Raw genomic sequence first — 21,252 nt, 5'->3', positions numbered from 1 at the left:
TGACCGTCCCGCAGTTGGCCTACAGTGCTGGAGATTTTACTTCAATGTATGACGTAAGGCACAGGGCAAGTAGTTTCAACAGGGAAGGAAACAGAAGACAGACAGACAGAGAGCGGAGTGAACAGAGAGAGAGAGAGAGAGAGAGAGAGAGAGAGATGGAGAGAGAGAAGAGTGAGCACTCACAGTCTTCCGAGTCAAAGCAGGCAATGGCAGGCACGTTCTGTCCGCACCATGACAACGAGCTGGGGACCGATTCGCCGCCGGGCGATGAGTAGTGCTGCTGGTAGTACATGTTCTGGAGGTTCCAGCCCTGGAAGCAGGACATGTAGTGGACGTAGCGATCCCACTGACCACAGTTCAGATGTCCTTCCCAGCCTGTCTGGTAGGTGACTGGCTCGGGCAGCGAGGTGCTGGCGGGGTCCAGTTTTTCTCCACCGCGAGGATAGCCCATCAGACGGCACAGCGTGTCGTAGCCTTCAGTGGAGGACACTGTGGAACTGCAGAAGTAACTTGTGGTGCCGTTGTATGTCACAGCCACTCGGCCTTGTGGGCGGGAGGAGCTCAGCATTCCGTTGTCCACGAAGAACATGTCTGGCACTAATGATCACAGACACAACACAACACACACACACACACCCACACGGCACATTATTTCTCATCAGAGCAGAGCAGACAGAACTTTTAATGATGAAATACACACCAGAAATACATTGCTTGAAATATAGACTGGATATAAGCTATGACATACAATGATTTATCAGGTAGGGTTGATTGATTCAACCATATCACTTATGATAACTGATTCCTATAAGGTCTACAACAAATACAGGAGACCAATGATCGAAGCACGTGCGTCTGACTCAAGAATAAATAAACAGAAAAAAGCAATCAGAAAAAAGAGGTTATCTTACCTTCTGACTCGTTAAAGCATTTGGCACGAACAGCGTGACATGACGAATAGTCCGAGCCTTGTGGGAGGGTGTAATCTTTCATGGTAACAGAACACTGTAATACACCTTGGGCATTAGGAGGACAGCTCATGGCGCTGACCCACTGAGCCAGCCGTGTGCCCCAGGCACCAGCAGAGATAGAAACCCCTGAATCGTGGCCAAGACTCTTGCAGACAGCAGCGGCTTCATTGTGGGTCCAACTCTGCGAGCAGACGTGACCCCACAGACCAAACTGCTTCACCAGGACGCTGTCTTGGACGCCAATCGTCCAGTCCGTTATACCATCTGAAACAGGGGAGGGCTGTTTCTGACCACGCCGTTTGCTGTTAGCAGCTGTGTGACTATGGGCATTTCTTTGACGGCTAGCTGAACAACCGGTCAGAATCTGCCTATTGGTTGCTTGCTGCAATACTCTTGAACTAATTGCGGCTCATGTCCGTACATTTACACTGTTCTTAAGTTATCAAAGTGGTGAACGGTATATGGAAAAGGTTTCTTAGATTTGGTTTATGTGCAGTTTGGTCTGACACACACACACACACAGAGGGTGAGAACTATTCATATGGCAATGTATACTTTTGTTGTATTGAATGGTTTGTACATCTAATAATTCCGTTAATCTTTGCAAAATTACAGCAGTGCGTGCTTGGGTACACGCTTTTCAAAAGCACTTTATTCTGAAGTCAAAGTAGAGACACAGAAAATGAAATAATCCGAGTTTTCTGTTATGATAATACATCATACAAGAAGTATCTCACGGTATTGGTTCATAACTGAGCTTAGATAAACAGTCCCAAAGCATTCCTCACCTGCAGGTAGGCCTCCCTCGTAACACACCACAGCCACCTCCCGTTCTGCGTATGATGAACAGGAATAAGGGTTATCACTGATGATGGTCATACACTGGTCTACATTCTCCTCCGTCCCATCACAGGAGAAGTTGACGTGCACCCTTGGCTTGGAGTTGAACATGAAGACGTTTTTTCTCACCATGATGGCGGACGAGGTCGGGGAGTGGGTCAGACTGCGGCACACTACGTCAGCAGCTTGCTGGGTATAGCCGCTCCTCTGGGCACACACGTGCCGGTACTCTCCAGAGACGGCCACTTCCAGTACGCCGCTGGTGTTGAAATAGCCAGAGTGGACCTTCACTGTTGAGAACAGAGGAAACCGAACACGTACGTAAGATCAATGCATCCACATTCATACACAGGCTGCATGAACGTACACGTTTGCATATGACCACAGGCGGGAACCCATACACCTGTAATTATATCTCCATCAATTTAACCACATTCGTATTTTAGGCTGAATGAGTGCACAGGCATATATACGTAGGCAGTACGTATGTATGCACCCACGTACAAATCTGGGTAACATAAATGCCGGTGGTGCTGAAATAGCCAGAAAGGACTTTTGCTGTTGCGAAGAGAGGAAACGATAATTTTGTTTTCGTAAACTGGTTCCAGAAACAGAACACATGAAAAGAAGAAATGAGTGGTGATAACCTGTTATGTGGTATCTTTCTTTTTATGTCTTTATGGCTGAGGAATAGAATTTGTTTTGTCGAAACAAACAAGTGTCGAAACAAACAAGTATCTATTTCAGTTGTGCTATTCATGACAAAAACATTACACGACACCTTGTGGAGAACTTGTTTGTTAAGCGTGCATAGCAACGCTTGCAGTCTATTCCAGGTCTGCATGTCTGTTTGCTTACTTACTAAAATGATATTTTTCTTTACAGTGTATGGACATGATTACCTTTTGTCGCCATGGGTTCTTGTACATACGATGAGTACACACGGCACACATGTCCTCGGTTTATCATCACAAACGAATTACCCACATTCTGACCACCACTTAAGGTCTTGTGTTAGGGATGGAGGGGTGTAGGGGCTGGCAGGGTAAAAGTTCAGGTTTGCGTGAATCGAACATGGACCAACGCCTCCTAACCAAGCACTGTGCAGTGAACCACCGTGCCTGACTGACAAAGAAGGCAACGTGTAGCATGTGCATTTCATCACTCTCGTCATCAACAGAAATACACAGATAAAGCTTCTTAGTAAACAGTAGTATACTTTCTGTCATTGTGGCATCAGAAACGTTAAATCTTTGATGAAACAGACGATGACGAGGAAGAAGTCTACGAAACAGCACCAATTCAACAATATGCGTCGTACGTAGCTAGAAAGCTAGAAACTTATAAAGAAAGTAACAACTAACCATCAAATGAAAATTAATTATAATCCTATCCGAAGATACACAGAGAGAGAATGGGAGACAGACAAACAGGCAAACGGGCTTGCAGACAGACAGACAGACAGACAGACAGAGAGAGAGACAGAGAGAGAGAGAGAGAGAGACGATTATTTTACAAGAAACAGAAGTAGGTTCTTGTGATTTGAAAATGGATGATCCTACGATCCATAATGATCTAACATGAAACTAAACACACACACACACACACACACACACACACACACACACACATGCACACTACACGCTCACAGAACGACTGCATAATTATATAAAAAAATCGCTTAAAAAGCAACAAAATCGGACGCCCACCTGTCTCATTATAGCAAATCGTTTTGATGCCGGGATGGTAGCAGAAGTACTCCCTGGTCTCTTCATGACTGCCGTTGAAGTGGTCAGCGGTCACGTGCCAGTCCCCACGTCCCCACGGCTCGGAACGGCAAGTCTCCAGCCAGCGGGTCTCCTTACCACAGTCGTAAAAACTGGTGGACCAAAGCGGCAGGCCTTCTGGCGGCTCGGGCAAGCCACCGCGATATTCCTCACCGTCAATGTAGCCCAGCTGACGGCACAGGACGCCGTGGAGCGTTTCTGGGCTGAAATAGGCGCACAGTCGCCCCATTGTTTGTTCCCTGGTTACGAACACCCACCCGTAGCTTGGTTCAGCGTCCTGTCCGTTGTACAGCGAGTAGACAGGCACTGCCAGACAAAAAAAAGTTCCCCAACCAGTGCTCAATGAAACATCTATACGTAAGCTTCTTCTTTTCTTCTTCTTCTGCATTCGTGGGCTGCAACTCCCACGTTCACTCGTATGTACACAAGTGGGCTTTTACGTGTACGATCGTTTTTACCTCGCCCTGTAAGCAGCCATACTCCGCTTTTGGGCGTGTACATACTGGGTATGTTCTAGTTTCCTTAACCCACTGTACGCTGACATGGATTACAGGATCTTTAACATGCGTATTTGATCTTCTGCTTGCGTATGCACACGAAGGGGGATCAGGCACTAGCAAGTCTGCACATATGTGGACATGGGAGATCGGAAAAATCTCCATCCTTTACCGACCAGTTGCCGTCACCAAGATTCGAACCCGGGGCCCTCAGATCGAAAGGCCAAAACGCTTTAATCACTCGGCTATTGCGCCCGTCACATACGTTAGCAATTTATGGAGGAAAAAAAACAACAACTAAACAGCTTAACACTAACAACCAACCGTAGAAAATGTTAAAAACAACAACAACGCTCCTATTCGAAATGAACATTCGCTGAAATGGTTTGCAAAGTCGACAACGTTCGTTACCCATAAAAATCAAATGCTTAACGAACACGGCTTTTGATTGCCATCCGCGAAGGTGGTGAACGGATATTAATTATGTCACAAGTTGACGACCCACCCCTTTCCTTCCCACACACTTTCACAACTCAGTCTAGAACACTTCTACTTTGTTCTTGAACATTTCTACTGCCCCCCCCCCCCCCCCCCCCCCGAAACATTTCTACCTTTCAAATACAAACCACCATACCGGTAGGGTTTACTTCAGCCAAAGGTAAACACAGGTCCAATTAAGTAAGCATACGCAAAAGCACTCAAGAGCACTCAAGAGCTACTTTTCTTACTGAGGGGTTGAAGGCTGTATAATGGTAGAGGTTTATTGTGGAACGCTGCAACGTCAGCACTGAAGGTCAGTTAACTAGTTGTTGGCTTAACGCCATGTCCACCACAAAGGTTACCCCATGGCGATTTTAATATTCTATTTATGAAAAAAACCCGCATGAAATAGGTATGCTTTTTAAAATCACGGTGCTTTACTGTTTTATTATTCGATTGATGAATGCACGCCTTTTTCATTTTTCTTCAGTCTGTCAACACATGCAATGATGTAAAAAAAAAAAAGATAAAACATTCACACAAAAATTGACATCAATGGTAAGAAAGAAACAGAGGACTTCACAACTACTCACTGTCTGTCTGATTGTAGCAGAACACCCTTGCTGGATTCTGCTTTGCACACACGTCAGAGTCTACGTCCTTGGAAGTGCACTCCTCCCAGCTGTCCGCTCCTGCGCAGCTCACGTTGTGCACCAAAAACGGCAGGAAGGTTTCGTGGGTGTATTTTGTCTTGGTGAGGCCGTGCTCAAAGGCCATGCTTCTGCAAACCTGCTCAGCCTCAGCGTCGGTCCAATTGCTGGCGCAGATGTAGCCCCACTGATTGTCTTTGTAGACCAGTACCGTCTGGTTGTCGTGGTCCAGTTTGACGGTCATGTCTGGAACTGGGACCGAAAGGTAAGATGAGGATTTAGAATTAAAAAGAAAATTCTGTACAGCGTTTGCTGCGGACCTCAAAAGTTGCATACAACTTCAATATAATTTAAAAAGAGATATACACTTAAAAGACGTCTATAATAATTTACTGTTGATTGACTTGCATGTCGATAAGCCAACACACAGTAGCACCAATGATTTGGCACGACGTAAGAGAACTTACCAAATGCGTGTTTTAACACATTTTGGAATGATATTATATCCTTTTTTAAGGGTCGTGGAAGGTGAAGGTATATAGGGAGAAGGTGAAGAGATAAAGACGGATGAGTGAGGACACACACACACACACACACAGAAAGAGAGAGAGAGAGAGAGAGAGAGAGAGAGAGAGAGAGAGAGAGAGAGAGACTCTCCCTCATTCACCGACGTCTTCGTACAGCTTTCAAGTAGTATATAGTACGTATGTTACGGTCCCTAACGATAAACCCCAAGCACCCTTGTATAGAGCTGAGCAATATCCGCTATAGAAACACATGACACGAAACCTCTGGCTGCCTTTTACAATATGGCACGTCTGTGCATTTACTGAATTATTCCACATTGCATCACATGGAATGGAAAAGTATCCGAGGGCTTCAAAATAACGACAAACAAAGCCACATGACCAAAACAAGCATACCTGTTTCATTGACGGTGTCCAGTCGAGGTGTGCACCTCACAGCAGCGAAGCCGCTATTGCAGTATTTGCCAGACGCCGTTGCGTTGTGGCACTCATGGAGCTCCTTCTCTGTCCCATTACAAGACACGTTGAAGTAATTATACTTGTCAACGTAGAACTTGAATGGCTGGTAGCCGAGAGCTACTCCGGACTCGAACCCTAAGCCCAGCGCTTTACAGACGAGTGAGGCTGTGAAATTATTGAACCCCTTCCGGCATATCCCGAGGTATTTCTCCTCGTGCTTGCCTTTATCTGTCCCATTATCAACTAAAACGATTCCGGTGGAGTTGAAGAGGCTGTTGTGAAGATGCACTGAAAAATACAAATTGGAGAAATGACTGTGGTTAGCAAAATCCGCAATCTTCTTAACTACTCTCTCTCTTTCTCTCTCTGTGAATGTGTTTCAGGAAAAAAAATGGGTGGTTCTGATTGTGTGCAAAGGTGCAAACGATAAGTCAGGGTAGTATCAGGTAACGTTTGGATATCATTAAACATATATGTCTGATAAGAAAGTTCACCTATTTCATACATAGCACATAAAGAAATAAAAATCAAATAACGTTTCGGTTACCAATAATTCATGTTTGAGTGTTGAATCCAATGATTTATGTATGAGCAAGTCTTTTTTTATTCTTACAGCAGAACACGTCTTCTTTTATGATTCAAAACGGGTATCCTCAATACCTTGAGGCGTTCTTCACATTTCATTTTGTTGATATAATTAAAGACGAGGAGCGAAAAAAACCCCAACAACAACAACAACAATAAAATTAAACAAAAAAACTCAACTACATTATCCCCATAATGCCTGCAAAACAGGAAACTTACACACACTGTGTGAACATGAACAATGACAAAAAAAGAAACGAATCAAGAATCTATAATTGTAACTTTCAGTTTTAAGGTTAACAAATTTTTTTATTTCACTTCAGCGATTAAACTGGAGATCAAACAGTATCTCACCATTGCTGCTGAAGCAGAAGACCTTGATTGGCTTGAAATATTCCACATCAGAGTAGCTGAACGATCCGTTGGAATGTTCCTGAACAACGTGGTATGCCCAGCTTGGTCCTGACATACACTCCTCTATGTTCCTGGCCTCTCCATCGCAGGAAAACGCGTTGTTGATCCAGCGGGACGGGCCCATGTCGATCTCAGGCAGAGGGTGTTGGAAGGGAGTCCCTCCGTAAGGGTAGCCAGCGGCTCTGCAAATCAGGCTGGCTGCCGTCTTGTCCATCCATCCGGCCTTTACAAAGCCGCTGCGATCTCCCACTGTCCTTTTGACGTAGCCATAGGACGTACCCTCCTTGTCCGACACTATCTCGTATACAGGGGCTGAAAGAAAATTTTAAAAAAGAGTACAAAACGTACGTCATGTAACTAAAGTAAAAGATTAATGAAGGAATAAATATAACAACGGATTACACACACACACACACACACACACATACACACACTATTATCATGATCATCATCATTGTGAGTTGGCTCATCTCATTTTAGGAGAGGTTACAAAATTCATGGTCGTAACAGTGTATATTATTGAGAGAGGAGGAGGAGGAGGAGGAGGGAGAGAGAGAGAGAGAGAGAGAGAGAGAGAGAGAGAGAGAGAGAGAGACAGAGACAGAGACAGAGAGACAGACAGACAGAAGGGTCAGGCATTAGGGGAGCAGAGGGAGTGTGTACTAACCTGACATATAACAAATGGCTCCAGCTGATCTTTCCGGGCAGTAGTCTGACCTTTTGTAGGCACAGTCCAACAGGGACATCTCCTGACCAGAACACTCCATGTTGGAAACTGGATCTGAAAGGCTCCCGAACTGGCCATCAATGTCGGCATTGTACCTGTTGGGGGAAAAAACAACAACAGAGGTAGGCCTAATCTGCAAAGAGGAAGCGGAGGTGGGGGTGAGGGGTGGGAGAGAAGAACGCATACCGTAGTGTGTATGGATTTTGTTTTCCACTTCTATGTCCTCGTGTGCTCTTGTGTGGTATAATGCACTGTTGTGTATGTATTGTCTCATGTGAGGCGCTTAGAGCCCATTACATGCGGAGTTTGCGCCATATAAGTACAATATATTATCATATTATTATAATTACCGTCCCTTTCTTCTTCGTTCCCTGGCCACGCTAGTCCGGTACCGTGCCTTTCAAAAGACACAGAGGCGTAGCTCTCTTGCTGTTAAGCACTTTGCGAGACCAAAGAGTACGTTTCGGCTATGGGGAGGCCTGCAGTGTCTATAAACGCTATGACCAACAAGAACACAATCCGGTGGTCATCCTTCTTCTTCTTCTTCGTTCGTGGGCTGTTACTCCCGCGTTCACTCGTACGTACACGAGTGGGCTTTTACGTGTATGACGGTTTGTACCCCGCCATGCAGGCAGCCATTCTCCGTTTTCGGGGGTGTGCATGCTGGGTATGTTCTTGTTTCCATAACCCACCGAACGCTGACATGGATAACAGGATCTTTAATGTGCGTGGGTTACGAAACAGGAACCTGGAAGACACGGATGAGTTCCACTACAACCGATTCCGTGAACGTTCCCCCTTCTTTGAGCTTTATCCTAAATCTTTGAGCTTTATCCTATCCTCTATCCTTTGAGCTTTCTAAGCGCGTTGGGTTACGCTGCTGGTCAGGCATCTGCTTGGCAGATGTGGTGTAGCGTATATGGACTTGTCCAAATGCAGTGACGCCTCCTTGAGCTACTGAAACTGAAACTATCCTAAAAAGTAATCTTTTCGTCTCTTTCGAGTTATAAAGGATATATAATAAGTAATAATAATAATAATAATAATGGATACTTATATTGCACACTATCCAGAAATCTGCTCTAGGTGCTTTACAAAAACGCTTTTGTTAACATAAAACATTACATCAATGTTACATACACACACACCAAAATGTGACTACACACACACACACACACACACACACATACATACACTGCATAAGTAGCCTAATTAAACCAGGAACGACATTCCATGAACAACTGCTAAATGCACACATATACCCATAATCGTACGGTATAAATGATACGAAGAATGGCTGAAATAATGACATACGAAGAAAAAACATACAATTTTAGCATTGATTAAATGATTAAATGGTAAAACTTTAACTGATTTTTCTTACCTCTGGAGTAATTATGTGTCATTTAAAATATTGGACCTTTTCTTAAAATAAGAGTCAGGTATATACTGCTGTCTAATCGAACTGCATTTTAGACTTCAACCATAAAATAACAATCAACACCAATAACTCCACTATTGAAAACTTCAAACTGTTCATGTCTTTCAATAATCACTTTTGTTGCCCCTGTTCATTGTGCAAGTTTATGATAATCACATCGACATTTTATCAGTTCAATTACAAATTGAATGTTAGGAAGCACATTTGTACAGCAGTCGCATCAAAATTAATGCTCACAACGTCTGTAATAATAACAGTTATTGCTGACTTGGAGAGCACCTCAACGTAAATGTTTGTGAATACCATATACATTTTCCTTGCGGCAAATTCCTTTAGCAAACCTTGCGTAATAACTACAAATATTTACGGTGGGACACAAGCACGCATGCATCATCTTTTGAATTAAAAAGAGAGAGAGACAGTAACAGACTCTTACCGTTGTGAGCTGTAGCCAACATGAAAGCCCAGGGACCGGCAGGCAACCGTAGCATCCGAGTCATCCCAGCCTGTACCACACACCTTGGACCATTTGCCGTCAATGTGCACCAGAACCATGTGATCTTCTGTCAGTGCCACTTTGGAATCTACAAGATGATGATGTTGATAATGATAACATTAACAATAATAATGATAACAATAATAATAACAGGAACACAGATTCTGAGAGAGAGAGAGAGAGAGAGAGAGAGAGAGAGAGAGAGAGAGAGAGCACACACATGCACACACCGGTAATGTTCAAGCGACGAATTATTTAGCAATAAAAATATGCACCCCTCCCCCCCCCCGCCCCCACGAAAAAAAAAAAAAATGAGAGAAGAAATAAAAGAGAACAACAAGAAACACTGATACATTCCATCAGACAGAACAGTCTCTGTAATCAGGATTGGTATATGTGCAAGAATTACGCTGTACTTCTCGCCAGTGTAAGTTGATTACCAACCAGACTGTATAACACACAATGACTTTCTCACCAAGATATGTCACATACGACGGGTGTAGATACTGCGGGTGTGCTTTGAGGCCTTGTATGATGGACTCACGGCTGCATCTCCGGTACGGCGGTAAGAAGGTGTCAACAGCATAGACGTAGCAGCGCATGGCGTTTGAGGCTCGCCTACAAAAAATCAAAATGCAGTAAAGAAATACACATATTATGCCCAGTGTACAAGACGATTTCAGCACACACACACACACACACACACACACACACAAACACACACACACACACAGAGCCACCCATCTACCTATCTATCTGTATATCTAATTATCTGCATTTACACACATTCGGAAATATACACAGACAGACACATACAAATACAGAAAGGGCCACTCATGCAGAAAGACACAGCATGCACTGGAACGCCCAAACACAGAAATCACCTGTTCTTCTTCCACTTAAACGACTAACATCAATATGCTGACGAAAATTGTGTTGTGGGAGGTTGCTGTTGGGCACACTTTAGCTGGCCTACCAAGGGATGTTCTGTTAACTGATAGGAGATGGGGCGCAGTCCACTGGTGTGTTAGCATCTCCACCTTTTCGTTCCTTACCTGTAGGCGTCAGAAGGGTGGACAGGTGTGGACAAGTTGGTGTGTCCGCATGGTTCCTGACTGCCGGCCAGGAGTTTAATCAAGTACGGATTGGTGCACAGATCCTGGCTCTTGTTCACCTGGGGCAATGTCAGATTGCCTGAAAGACACAAGCGATCACAGCCCTGAATACAGGCACAAGTATGTATGATAGCCGTGTCCGACTATGACCATCAGAACAGCAGAGGAGGCAACTGCTGTCCCGACTATCTGGGTTATACTTTGATTATTGTGGAGAGTGTCTTGCCCAAGTTACATTCCCATTCTCTCGGCCAAGAGGGCATTAGGACAGTCGGCGTCTGGATGGTCAACAAGGGCTAAGGCTACAACGCTAAGAGCCATCGTAATCCTTCTTCCTGGCTTGAGTCATAGTACTCCACAAAAGATTAAACTGTAAAAGAATTACCACTGCAGTGGAGAAACAACCGATCATGCAGTTTTGATTATGCTGTTGGCACAACTATACTCTTGTGTCAGTCTCTGATAAACACCGAGCTTTGAGATGCAAATCAATCTGGTAAATAAACAGCAGACTTTGCTAACAGGTATTACAGTGGAATGCAACCATTTTGCTCACCAACTCCTTTCCGCCATGAAAAAAAAATCCTAACATAATTCATGAAACGCATGACTAACCAATCTGTTTTCGCTATTTTCAAATTACAGCGAGTCTATGCTATGTAGCTATTTGGTCTCGCTAAAGAAGATGCCTTTTACTAATATTGAAACATACGCATCTTGTGGTTACTTTCTTTCCTACTGAGAATCAGTGGGCATTCAACAACAACGTAATGTCTTTGAAGAAAGAGGAACAAGCCATACAAACAGAAAACAGTAAATATTTGTAAAAGCAGCTTTCTTGGCTACGGACAAATCAATGTTGGTGTAAAATGCACGGTAAAAGAAAAACCTTCAATCAGTACAAGAATGGCACCCCAACATCTTTTTCCTCAAAATTGCACTTATGCAGTATACATTGTTTTCTTCAATATTGTTCATACACCATGTAAAGCCTAATTTAGTCTGGTGTGTGTCCTCTAAACCCCCTCCCGTCGCCCCCCTCGCGGGGGTGGGGGGAGACGAGGAAGAGAAGAGAGGACAAACTGAATACAGAAAAGTAAGCTGTATTATTCCCTTTCAAAAGTCTCATTTCCCTCACAAAAAATGCCTAACGATTCTTGTCTTGTATGATTCTTTCCTTGTGGTAAATAGCATTACGTATATCACGTGTTTTCATCATCCGTAAAACAAACACTTGACAACAATGGGCATGTGATGAGATGTTATATACAGACCTTCACACAGGCTGGCGGGGAGGCCGATCCGGGCTTGAACGTCAGCGTCATTGTCCAGAAACAGCTGGTACAGCTGCTCCACAGAACACTCCCTGAACTCTGCTGTTGTCAGCATGGAAGCCGCCAGTGCGTCCTCATACAATCTGACGAGAGACGGCAATACAGTATATATTTTCAGAAACTCTGAGGGGGCTACAAGAAAATGCAACATATTTCATGTAACTGATACAAAATATGAAACGCATTTGGCACTGCGCTCTCAGTCAATTACAGTGTCCATCCCTTATCGGTTGAGAGATAGATACATTTGGAGGCAAAAAGCAACACCAACAACAATCTATGCTCTATTAACTAACATATAAAGGATTTAGTATCTATTATTTTTGTATACTTGCAATATGTGAATGTAAATAAGACGTGTTCACATGAAGATTTTGTGAATAACTCAACTCAATGAGACACACTTTGATAGTCGACGTACATCAGAATGTATTCATTATAATTCTAATGAAAATGATTAAACTTGTCAACAGACGTTTGTTTCTACTTGTAAATAATGAAATGGATTTCAAAGCATTTTTCATTCCAGTACAAACAACGAGTTTCTGAGTTGTTCTCACTTCGATCACAAGTCTGTAACATCCTCACGTCTTTTCGTTCAAACAGAAAGGAACAATAAACAGCAAAAGTGGTTCCTTCTGTACGTTTTTTCATCCTGAAGGAAAGAACTTTAAATGTCTAACTCTGAACCTGTCGTTCGTTTGTTGTCCCACTGGCTGGGCAGATGTATTGCCGTAACTTTGTGGTGTTCTATTTGAGGGTGGAATTTGTACGGTTTGGGCCTGTTTTTGCTTGTTCATGCTCTGTTTACTTAGTTTGATGTAGCTAGCTGATGCCTGAAGTGTCGGATAAGGTCCCGTTGCTTCCAGGTGCTTTGCTTCGTATGTATGTTGCCACTTACTGCTGTCCGCAACAGAAGCTTGGTAGGCCTACGTATTGAATCAGTTAGTGCCGTCCTGTTCTTTTCAAACGTGTTTGTTTTCCCGTTGTGTCGCATAGTGGTACTGCCCATGGTGACTCCCAAACTTCTTTCATGAAGTGAAAGCCTAAAATCACTTTATTGTACTATTCATTGCAACGTTCAATTTTCAACGTTCCAAATTTACTTGGTGGAAATTCGCAGTTGTGGTGGAATTTCATTCTGAGACAAGAGGGTGGTATCTATAGTCCCACAGCATTTGGGATTCCATGTTAGTAAAAAATATACACGTTCTTTTAAACGTCGTTTCCAGGAGTTTAGCCAACACCTTGAAACATTTCCCTTCGTGTGCCAGTTTGACTAAAACTGAAATCTTTCAGAAACCGAGTGACTGGAGGGCAACAGAAAACTAAACTCTAAGACATATCACACGAAGGCAAATGCGTTTTTCAGTTCCATAAAGGGCCTTAGCGATCGGCTGGGCTATAAGCAACATCATTTGGTTCAGTTCTAAAAAGAAATACATAGACAGACAAGCTAATGTCAAACCATTTGTAACAGATCTAGGAAGATATATGTTTTGGGTCAATGACGAATAACACCCAAGTACAATATCAATGCACGTAGTGATTTTGGGGGGTTAAAATGAGACGCACGACAATATGGATTTATCTACCCATTTTTTCCACGGGTTGTCCAAGCAGTTTTGCACAGGAATTTTTATCAGTGGATTTTAGCCCATTTAAAAATAAAATCATCCTACGTAAATTTAAAGATTTCTGAAGACATTTACACTTCCCATGCCCAAGACAAGTTCAACACATAACAGGACAGAATATGTAAGTGCAGTGAATGAAGGTGCCGGACAGACAAACTGATACTGAACATAATGGAAAGGGCGTGGAGGGGTAGGAGAGGAAATCAACACAGTCAAGTAGCCATCAAACAGTACAAATGCAACAAATGTACCTGCACACATTCTGCATGGAAACGATCCTGGATGAGTTGATCCTTCTCACAATCATGTAGAGGGCGTTTCCCGAGATGTCTAGCAACTCCAGGTAACTGGGGCACCCTTTTCTGCCGTGGTAATCTGCAACACAAGCAGAGCAGTCTACGCTTATTTAGGGAGAAGGAGGAAGAGCCGTAAAATGAATAGCTGGCTCCCCCCCACCCCCCCAACAACTGGTTGCAGTAACACTTGTTATCACCCAGTGGATGCCTAATTAGTTTAATTCAGTGATCAGACCGTGATTCACAGTCTGCCAATATTCAAAACTGCACAGCAAAAGAAAAAAAAAGTAGCCAACTGAATGTTCTACAGGCTTGATTTGGATACATAAAAATAAACCCGGAAGTGTGAAGATGAGGGCCGTTTAGAGAGTTAGTGACCCGAATAAAAATCTGAAATAGTTGGATCATCTGTTGCATTACTTTTACACTGCAAATACTGTCTGAAACTGGGCACTTTATATGTGTGTTCAGTTTTAATTCTTGCAGTATATTTTTCATTTCCTTAAGCTTAAACAAAAGAGAGGGGAAAAGAAAGAAAGAACGAACGAACAAAAGAAAGAAAGAGAGAGAAAGTGAAAGAGAGAGAAAGAGAGAGAGAGAGAGAGAGAGAGAGAGAGAGAGAGAAAGAGAGAGAGAGAGACAGACAGAGACAGACAGACAGACAGACAGAGACAGAGACAGACAGTGACAGACGCACGTACTGTCTATATCATCATATATATCATACAACTCTAGCTTTGAGTTTTATACACGAGCTGACACACATGTACAATAACACTAACAAAAAACAAAAAAAAAAAACCAACAACGAAGCACTGTTATATCAGTATTTCGTTTCATCCAATCGAAGCGTTGGCTATAAAATGCCTCACCTTCGGGCTGAAAGAATTCAATGTCAAGTGGGCGGATGTGCGAAGGAGACAGTTGACCTAGACCCTTGAAGAACTGGTCAGTGACGAAGTTTGTTCCACTGCTCAGCAACTGGTTTAGGGTGTGGTTGTGATGGTCAGCGAACGTGTAGATGTCCAGAGAGGCCTGCACGCTCCCATTCCTGTGGCCACATGAATGACACATGCTGTGATCTGGATGGTGGTGGTGGTGGTGGTGTTGGTAGTGATGGTAATGATGAAGACAGTGGCCTAATAAGTGAACTGTCATTCTCATCAAGACGCTTTCCTCTTATCTGCTAACTTACTTACCTATTCACACACACACACACACACGTTTTAATTTTTATCTTTCCTCTTATCTACTAACTTACTTACCTATTCACACACACACACACACACACACACACACACACACACACACACAAACACACTGTAAACAAACATTCCAGCCTAAGTCTGTGTGTCAACCAATTGTAAAGATTGGCATTGGTGGAGAATCTTGAGTGTTGCACATACATGTGTGATTATTTTGAAATTCTTGACATTGTTGTGTGACAGTTTTAAAGCGCTGGACAAATGTATGATAGTTTCTAATACTTAACTTCTTTGGTTATGATAGTTTCTAATACTTAACTTCTTCTTTGGTTATGATAGTTTCTAATACTTAACTTCTTTGGAGAAGTGTTGACGTTTCGACGTGCAAAGCATTAATTCTTCTTTTAATTGAGTGCAAAACAATCGTAACGATATTAATGAAAATCGAGTCACATGGTAGTTTTCATTTTTATGTGCTGGAGAACTCTACAATGGCATGTACATTCTGTGTGTAAGACAATGTCTGTGTAGACTCAATGTATGAAAAACGGAATGCTGGGCACTTGCTTTGTGACAGTCTTCAGTACTGAGTACGTTTTGGGTACTGGACAACTGTAAGAGATGACGTATAACATTTTATAAAGTTGTGCCGTTACACTTACACTTCGGAGTACGGATTGACTCTTGAATGCCAGTCTTGAAATTAGGAGTACCAGAACATGTTGATTGAAATTCTTGAAGTTATGAGTGTTGAATAATTGGTGGCTGTCAGTTTTCAAAATTTGAGTGATGGACAATCATATGATAGGCCCTAAAATTGTGAATGCTGCACAACTGATGTATGATAGATATTGATTGCAAAGTTCATGCCAATGTAATCTGAACCTGAGAAAAATAACTTACTGGGCAGAACTGTTCATAACTGATAGAACCCACAAAGAGTTTATCCAACCAGATGTTAAAGTACAGTAAGATGTCACCTGTACGTAATGATAATCATTTCATAATAATAATAATTTATTTTATAATCAATCAATCAATCAATCAAATCAAAAACACTTTATTAATCCACATGGAAATTAAGTTGTGCAATCACAGGCTCATTGTAAACACTGGCATAAAATCATGCGCAACATAAGAAGAGATTAAAACTAGTCAAATAAGAATTCCCAATAGCTGACGATATACTAACCCCCCCACCCCCCACCCCCCCCACTCACATACTCATGTTAAGACAATAGGGTATTGCACAACAATATTAACAAATGAAAACATCCAACAAAAAAAGGGTATAAGATTACTAAAAATGACATGCGCGCACGCACGCACACACACCCACCCACACACCCACCCACACAGACACACACACACACACGTTAAGACCATAAGGTATTGTACAACAATACATAAATAAAAACATCAAGGGAATAAATCGTATATATAAGTAAAATGCACACACACACACACACACACACACACACTCACTCACACACACACAAACAACGTATGCATGCACATAACATATGTCACGCCAATAAGATTAGAACATTAAGATACATGAAATCCAAGTAAAATAAGAAAATATTTTAAAATCACTTCCGATCACACACACACACAAATGCTTGCTTGCCCGTGCTCACCCGCTCAGTCCCACATGCACGCATAATGTCTGCTCCCATACACTCGTCTGCTGGTGAAGTTCAGGTGTTGCTGTGGCGAGGGGGCTTGGGGGGTGGGAGGGTTCACTTAGTGTATTGGATGTTTTGATTGTGTGCGCGAATGGCTGTAGGAATAAATGAATTAATGTATCGAGATGTTCTTGCGCGTGGAGCTCTAAACCTACCACTTATGTCTGACCTTCTGCTATTAATGTCATCATGTAGTGGGTGTCTTACGTCGGTCAAAATTGTTATTAGTCTGTCAGTCAGTTTTCTATTGTGCATGTCGCTAAAGGTGTCTTGTCTTATACCCACCACCCCAACCGCTTTCCTAATGACTTTTTCCAACCTGTCTTTGTCATGTTTGGTCAGGTTTCCCCCCCAGCACACGGCTCCGTATGTGAAAACACTACAGACAACAGATGTGTAAAACATTTGGAGCATCTGCTTGCATACATTAAAAGATTTCATTTTTCTAAGACAGTACATGCGACTGTTGCTCTTTTTAATGAGTGCAGTTGAGTTTTCATTCCAAGACAGCTTATTGTCGATTATCACACCGAGATATTTGTATGAGTCTACTTGTTCGACCACTTCATTTTTTGTGATGACGAGCCTGCAAAAACACCGTGTCGCCACTGAGCGCAGCGCCACCACTTTCAAGCGCTTTTCCGTGCAATACATGCTCAACTGCGCTGTGCAGTGTAGAGACTGATGTTTAAAAACATGCATCTAAACACTAAAGTGAAAAAGAAACTTTCATGCACAACCCTATGCAGTCAGCCAACCAACCACTCAAGCACAAATTTATGCACACACACACACACACACACACGCGCGCGCGCGCACACACACACAAACACGCACACACACTCACTCTCATCACAGACTATACACACTCATCATACATATCACATACAAATGCCTAAATAATGCAATAGAATATCACAATACTTAAAAACAACAACAAATTTTATTACAACACTTAAAACTACCCTCGGCGTCACAATACACCCAAAACCATATCACAGTACTGACAATTCCAAATACGTAATCTTGGATTATTTGAGTCTGCTTACCACATTGACAACACAGAAGAGTAGGCATACACTGGTCCAACTTCACTCTTTGCGAATGCTGCATCCACCTGTAACATGCGGTAAGTGGCCGTGAAGGTGAGCAGCAGTGACAGCAACAACAATTATTTGTCTGGGGCAATGTGGCTCCTTGGATTCTTCTTCTTCGTTCGTGGGCTGCAACTCCCACGTTCACTCGTGTGTACACGAGTGGGCTTTTAGGTGTATGACCGTCTGTACCCCGCCATGTAGGCAGCCATACTCCGTTTTCAGGGGTGTGCATGCTGGGTATGTTCTTGTTTCCATAACCCACCGAACACTGACATGAATTACAGGATCTCTGACATGCGTATTTGATCTTCTGCTTGCGTATACACACGAATGGGGTTCAGGCACAAGCAGGTCTGCACATATGTTGACCTGGGAGATCGGAAAAAAATCTCCACCCTTTTCTCACCAGGCGCCGTTACAGGTATTCGAACCTGGGACCCTCAGATTGTAAGTCCAACGCTTTAACCACTCGGCTATTGTGCCCGTCGGATTCTTGGATGTTTGTTCATGTTTATCATTTACATCAAAGTGAACACGTTTTGTTTCTGATTGTCTAAAACCACATTTTGTGAACTGACGTTAGATCGAAAGACAACCGAAAGTGAGCAATGCAATAAAATACGCTGACACCTGACGTCCTTTGATTATAGTCTAATTCAAATAAAAAGCAGGTGTTCCACTTCATGTCACACGTTAAATGAATATGTCTGTTAAAATCTGTTACTACTGTAGTTTTCTACGTCTAACTATGGAAATTGATGCTTGTTTTCTGTCCTTATCAACCAAGTACTTACGACAGTCAAGAAGTTAATCAAACTGCATTTATTTTGTTGCTTCAAGTTTTGCATTCATATTTTTGATGCTACACTGCTGTTATTCAGTCATTTTGGTTTATTTTCCTGGTATGATAAAAGAAGTGAAAAGAGCAATGCGAGAAAATTCGGCTAAGTGCAAAAAAGAAAAGAAAAAAAAAGTCACGAACCGTATTTCTTATGATGGCTGCTGCACTAACAGATCTGCCACTGGTAGGGTTCCTCATGTCTGGATGCCACGTCATGTTCATTCTCAGCTCAGCTTTGAATTTCAGTTCTGGAAAACACAGGTGTGGTTTCAAGCGATACACAAGACACTACAATTATGAGCGTGGAGATCGGGTGGAAAGGAATGTAAATGGGGCCAACAGAAATTAACTCTCTCCATACGAACGGCGAAAGAGATGACGTTAACAGCGTTTCACCCCAGTTACCATCATCAAAATATTGCAAGCGGAAGGCTCTTATACTGAAGAGGTGAATGTTGACCAAGAATACCACAATTCTGACGACGGAAGCTAAATGTTGGGTCATTCAGAAACCCACTGGATATCCGAGGGGTCTGTGTAGAGGAGAAGAGAGGACTGGCCGTACTGAGTGAGTTAAAGAATGGGGAAATCGCTCAAGACAAAAATTAAGCATTTTCAGTACCACATAAAGGACACGTGGTTCACTCTAGGACCTGCAAAAAGTATGGTAAGACAAACGATTATTTGAACTGTTTCCTGTTTCTTGGATTCAGTTCTCAAAGCTTTTGGTTTCATTTCTTGTGCACGTCTGGAGGGATGCAGGGTAAAGACCCCGCAAAGAGCTTCTCTCATCCGGGTGCAGGAGACAACAGAAACACGTACCTTTTGGGGTGATCTACACTTGCTGAACAAACTCGTTTTCATAGACAAATGCATTCATTTTATGTTTTCAACTTACTTCGTATATTTCTTTCTATTGTTCTCAAATTAAAAACAAAATAATTGTTGTAGATAGTGGTCTTAAAATCAATGGTCAACCAAAGTAAGTCCAATTCAATTATTGTTGCTGGTGATGATGTGATAGTTGGAAATGAGTTTCGTTTTGAAAGTTTGTGTAAAGATTAGAATCGAAAGTACGTGATAGTCCCAGAAGCTTCTAAACGTACAGGAAAGGATACCCTTTTACCTTTTCCTGCTATCTGTTTTGCAACTTTGTATTTACAGCATTCCACGCATTTTGAGCGCTTGTGCTACGTCTTGAACTTGCAGTTTCAATACCACAAAAGGATATGATTTGGTCTTTTAGAGTCAGGACTCAAACTCCGAACAACGCCCCCGCCCCAACCCCCTCCATCTACCACCACGAGCTCCACCAATGGACACAACCATAACTCCAGTTCTGGACATCTTCAAAGTGAGTGAGGAAGAAGGGAGGTGGCAGAATGGTTAAGAAGACGTCTATCTGCCAATATAGTGTCTGTGAGGGTCTTGGTTCGAATCCCGGTCTCGCCCTTTCTCCCACGTTTGACTGGAAAATCAAACTGAGCGTCTACTCATTTGGATGAGACGATAAACCGAGGTCTCATGCGCAGCACGTACTTGGCGAACTCAACGAGTACCCATAAGCAGAAAGCCACTCTGTTGGGTACACAAGTATACATGCATGCACTCAAGGCCTGACCAGCACGTTGGGCTATGCTGCTAGTCAGGCATCTACCTAGCAGATGTGGTGTAGCGTCTGAAAGTATAGACTGTAACTTTTCTCTGTTTGGATGTTTTCAACGAGAGAGTGATATCAACTCCTGTTTTCATTTCACTCAATGTTCAATTTCCCCTTAATGCTGTTCGAAGTACATTAGAGTTTTCTATTGTAACATATGGACTTATTTGAAATGCGCTTCCTTCCTTTCTCTGTTTTTGTTTTTCAAGACTATTTGCCAGCACTTTAGCCTCTGTTAATAACTTTGATTGAGCTAGAGATTGAGCTGAGAAATCTATGAGATGAAAGTTACATATGGATGAAACATAGCATTCTCAAAGAGTTAAAAAAAAAATCTAATCTATATGTGGGAAAGGCTCTAATTGTGCGCATACCTGCTAAATTGACTCTTATACAGGTGCAAATTCATTATCAGCATTTTGTACACAGCCACAAACAAGCTAGACACACACACACATACACAAAACAGCAGGTGTTTGTGCTCTGTGTTTCATTCGTGATTTTG

The 21,252-nt window shown here is 42.6% G+C and overlaps 1 protein-coding gene across 4 annotated transcripts in view; it reads right to left on the bottom strand.

The window, feature by feature from the left end:
• The window catches only part of LOC143300741 (uncharacterized), a 105,167-nt gene that overhangs the window by 3,050 nt on the left and 80,865 nt on the right, over positions 1–21,252 (bottom strand). For all 4 annotated transcript variants that reach the window (XM_076614638.1, XM_076614666.1, XM_076614657.1 and 1 more), the window contains 16 exons: positions 19,229–19,335; positions 18,199–18,266; positions 15,129–15,307; positions 14,212–14,335; positions 12,264–12,406; positions 10,930–11,068; positions 10,350–10,492; positions 9,815–9,962; positions 7,878–8,032; positions 7,151–7,522; positions 6,149–6,499; positions 5,169–5,477; positions 3,521–3,904; positions 1,760–2,101; positions 912–1,235; positions 184–597 (listed from right to left, as the gene is read on the bottom strand). In XM_076614638.1, coding sequence (XP_076470753.1) covers positions 184–597; positions 912–1,235; positions 1,760–2,101; positions 3,521–3,904; positions 5,169–5,477; positions 6,149–6,499; positions 7,151–7,522; positions 7,878–8,032; positions 9,815–9,962; positions 10,350–10,492; positions 10,930–11,068; positions 12,264–12,406; positions 14,212–14,335; positions 15,129–15,307; positions 18,199–18,266; positions 19,229–19,335 — 3,702 coding nt within the window. The remainder of the gene's footprint in view (positions 1–183; positions 598–911; positions 1,236–1,759; positions 2,102–3,520; positions 3,905–5,168; positions 5,478–6,148; positions 6,500–7,150; positions 7,523–7,877; positions 8,033–9,814; positions 9,963–10,349; positions 10,493–10,929; positions 11,069–12,263; positions 12,407–14,211; positions 14,336–15,128; positions 15,308–18,198; positions 18,267–19,228; positions 19,336–21,252) is intronic.

The sequence above is a fragment of the Babylonia areolata genome, chromosome 2 (assembly GCF_041734735.1).
Source record: "Babylonia areolata isolate BAREFJ2019XMU chromosome 2, ASM4173473v1, whole genome shotgun sequence".
NCBI lineage: Eukaryota > Metazoa > Mollusca > Gastropoda > Neogastropoda > Buccinidae > Babylonia > Babylonia areolata.
This window is presented reverse-complemented; position numbering and strand designations above follow the sequence as displayed.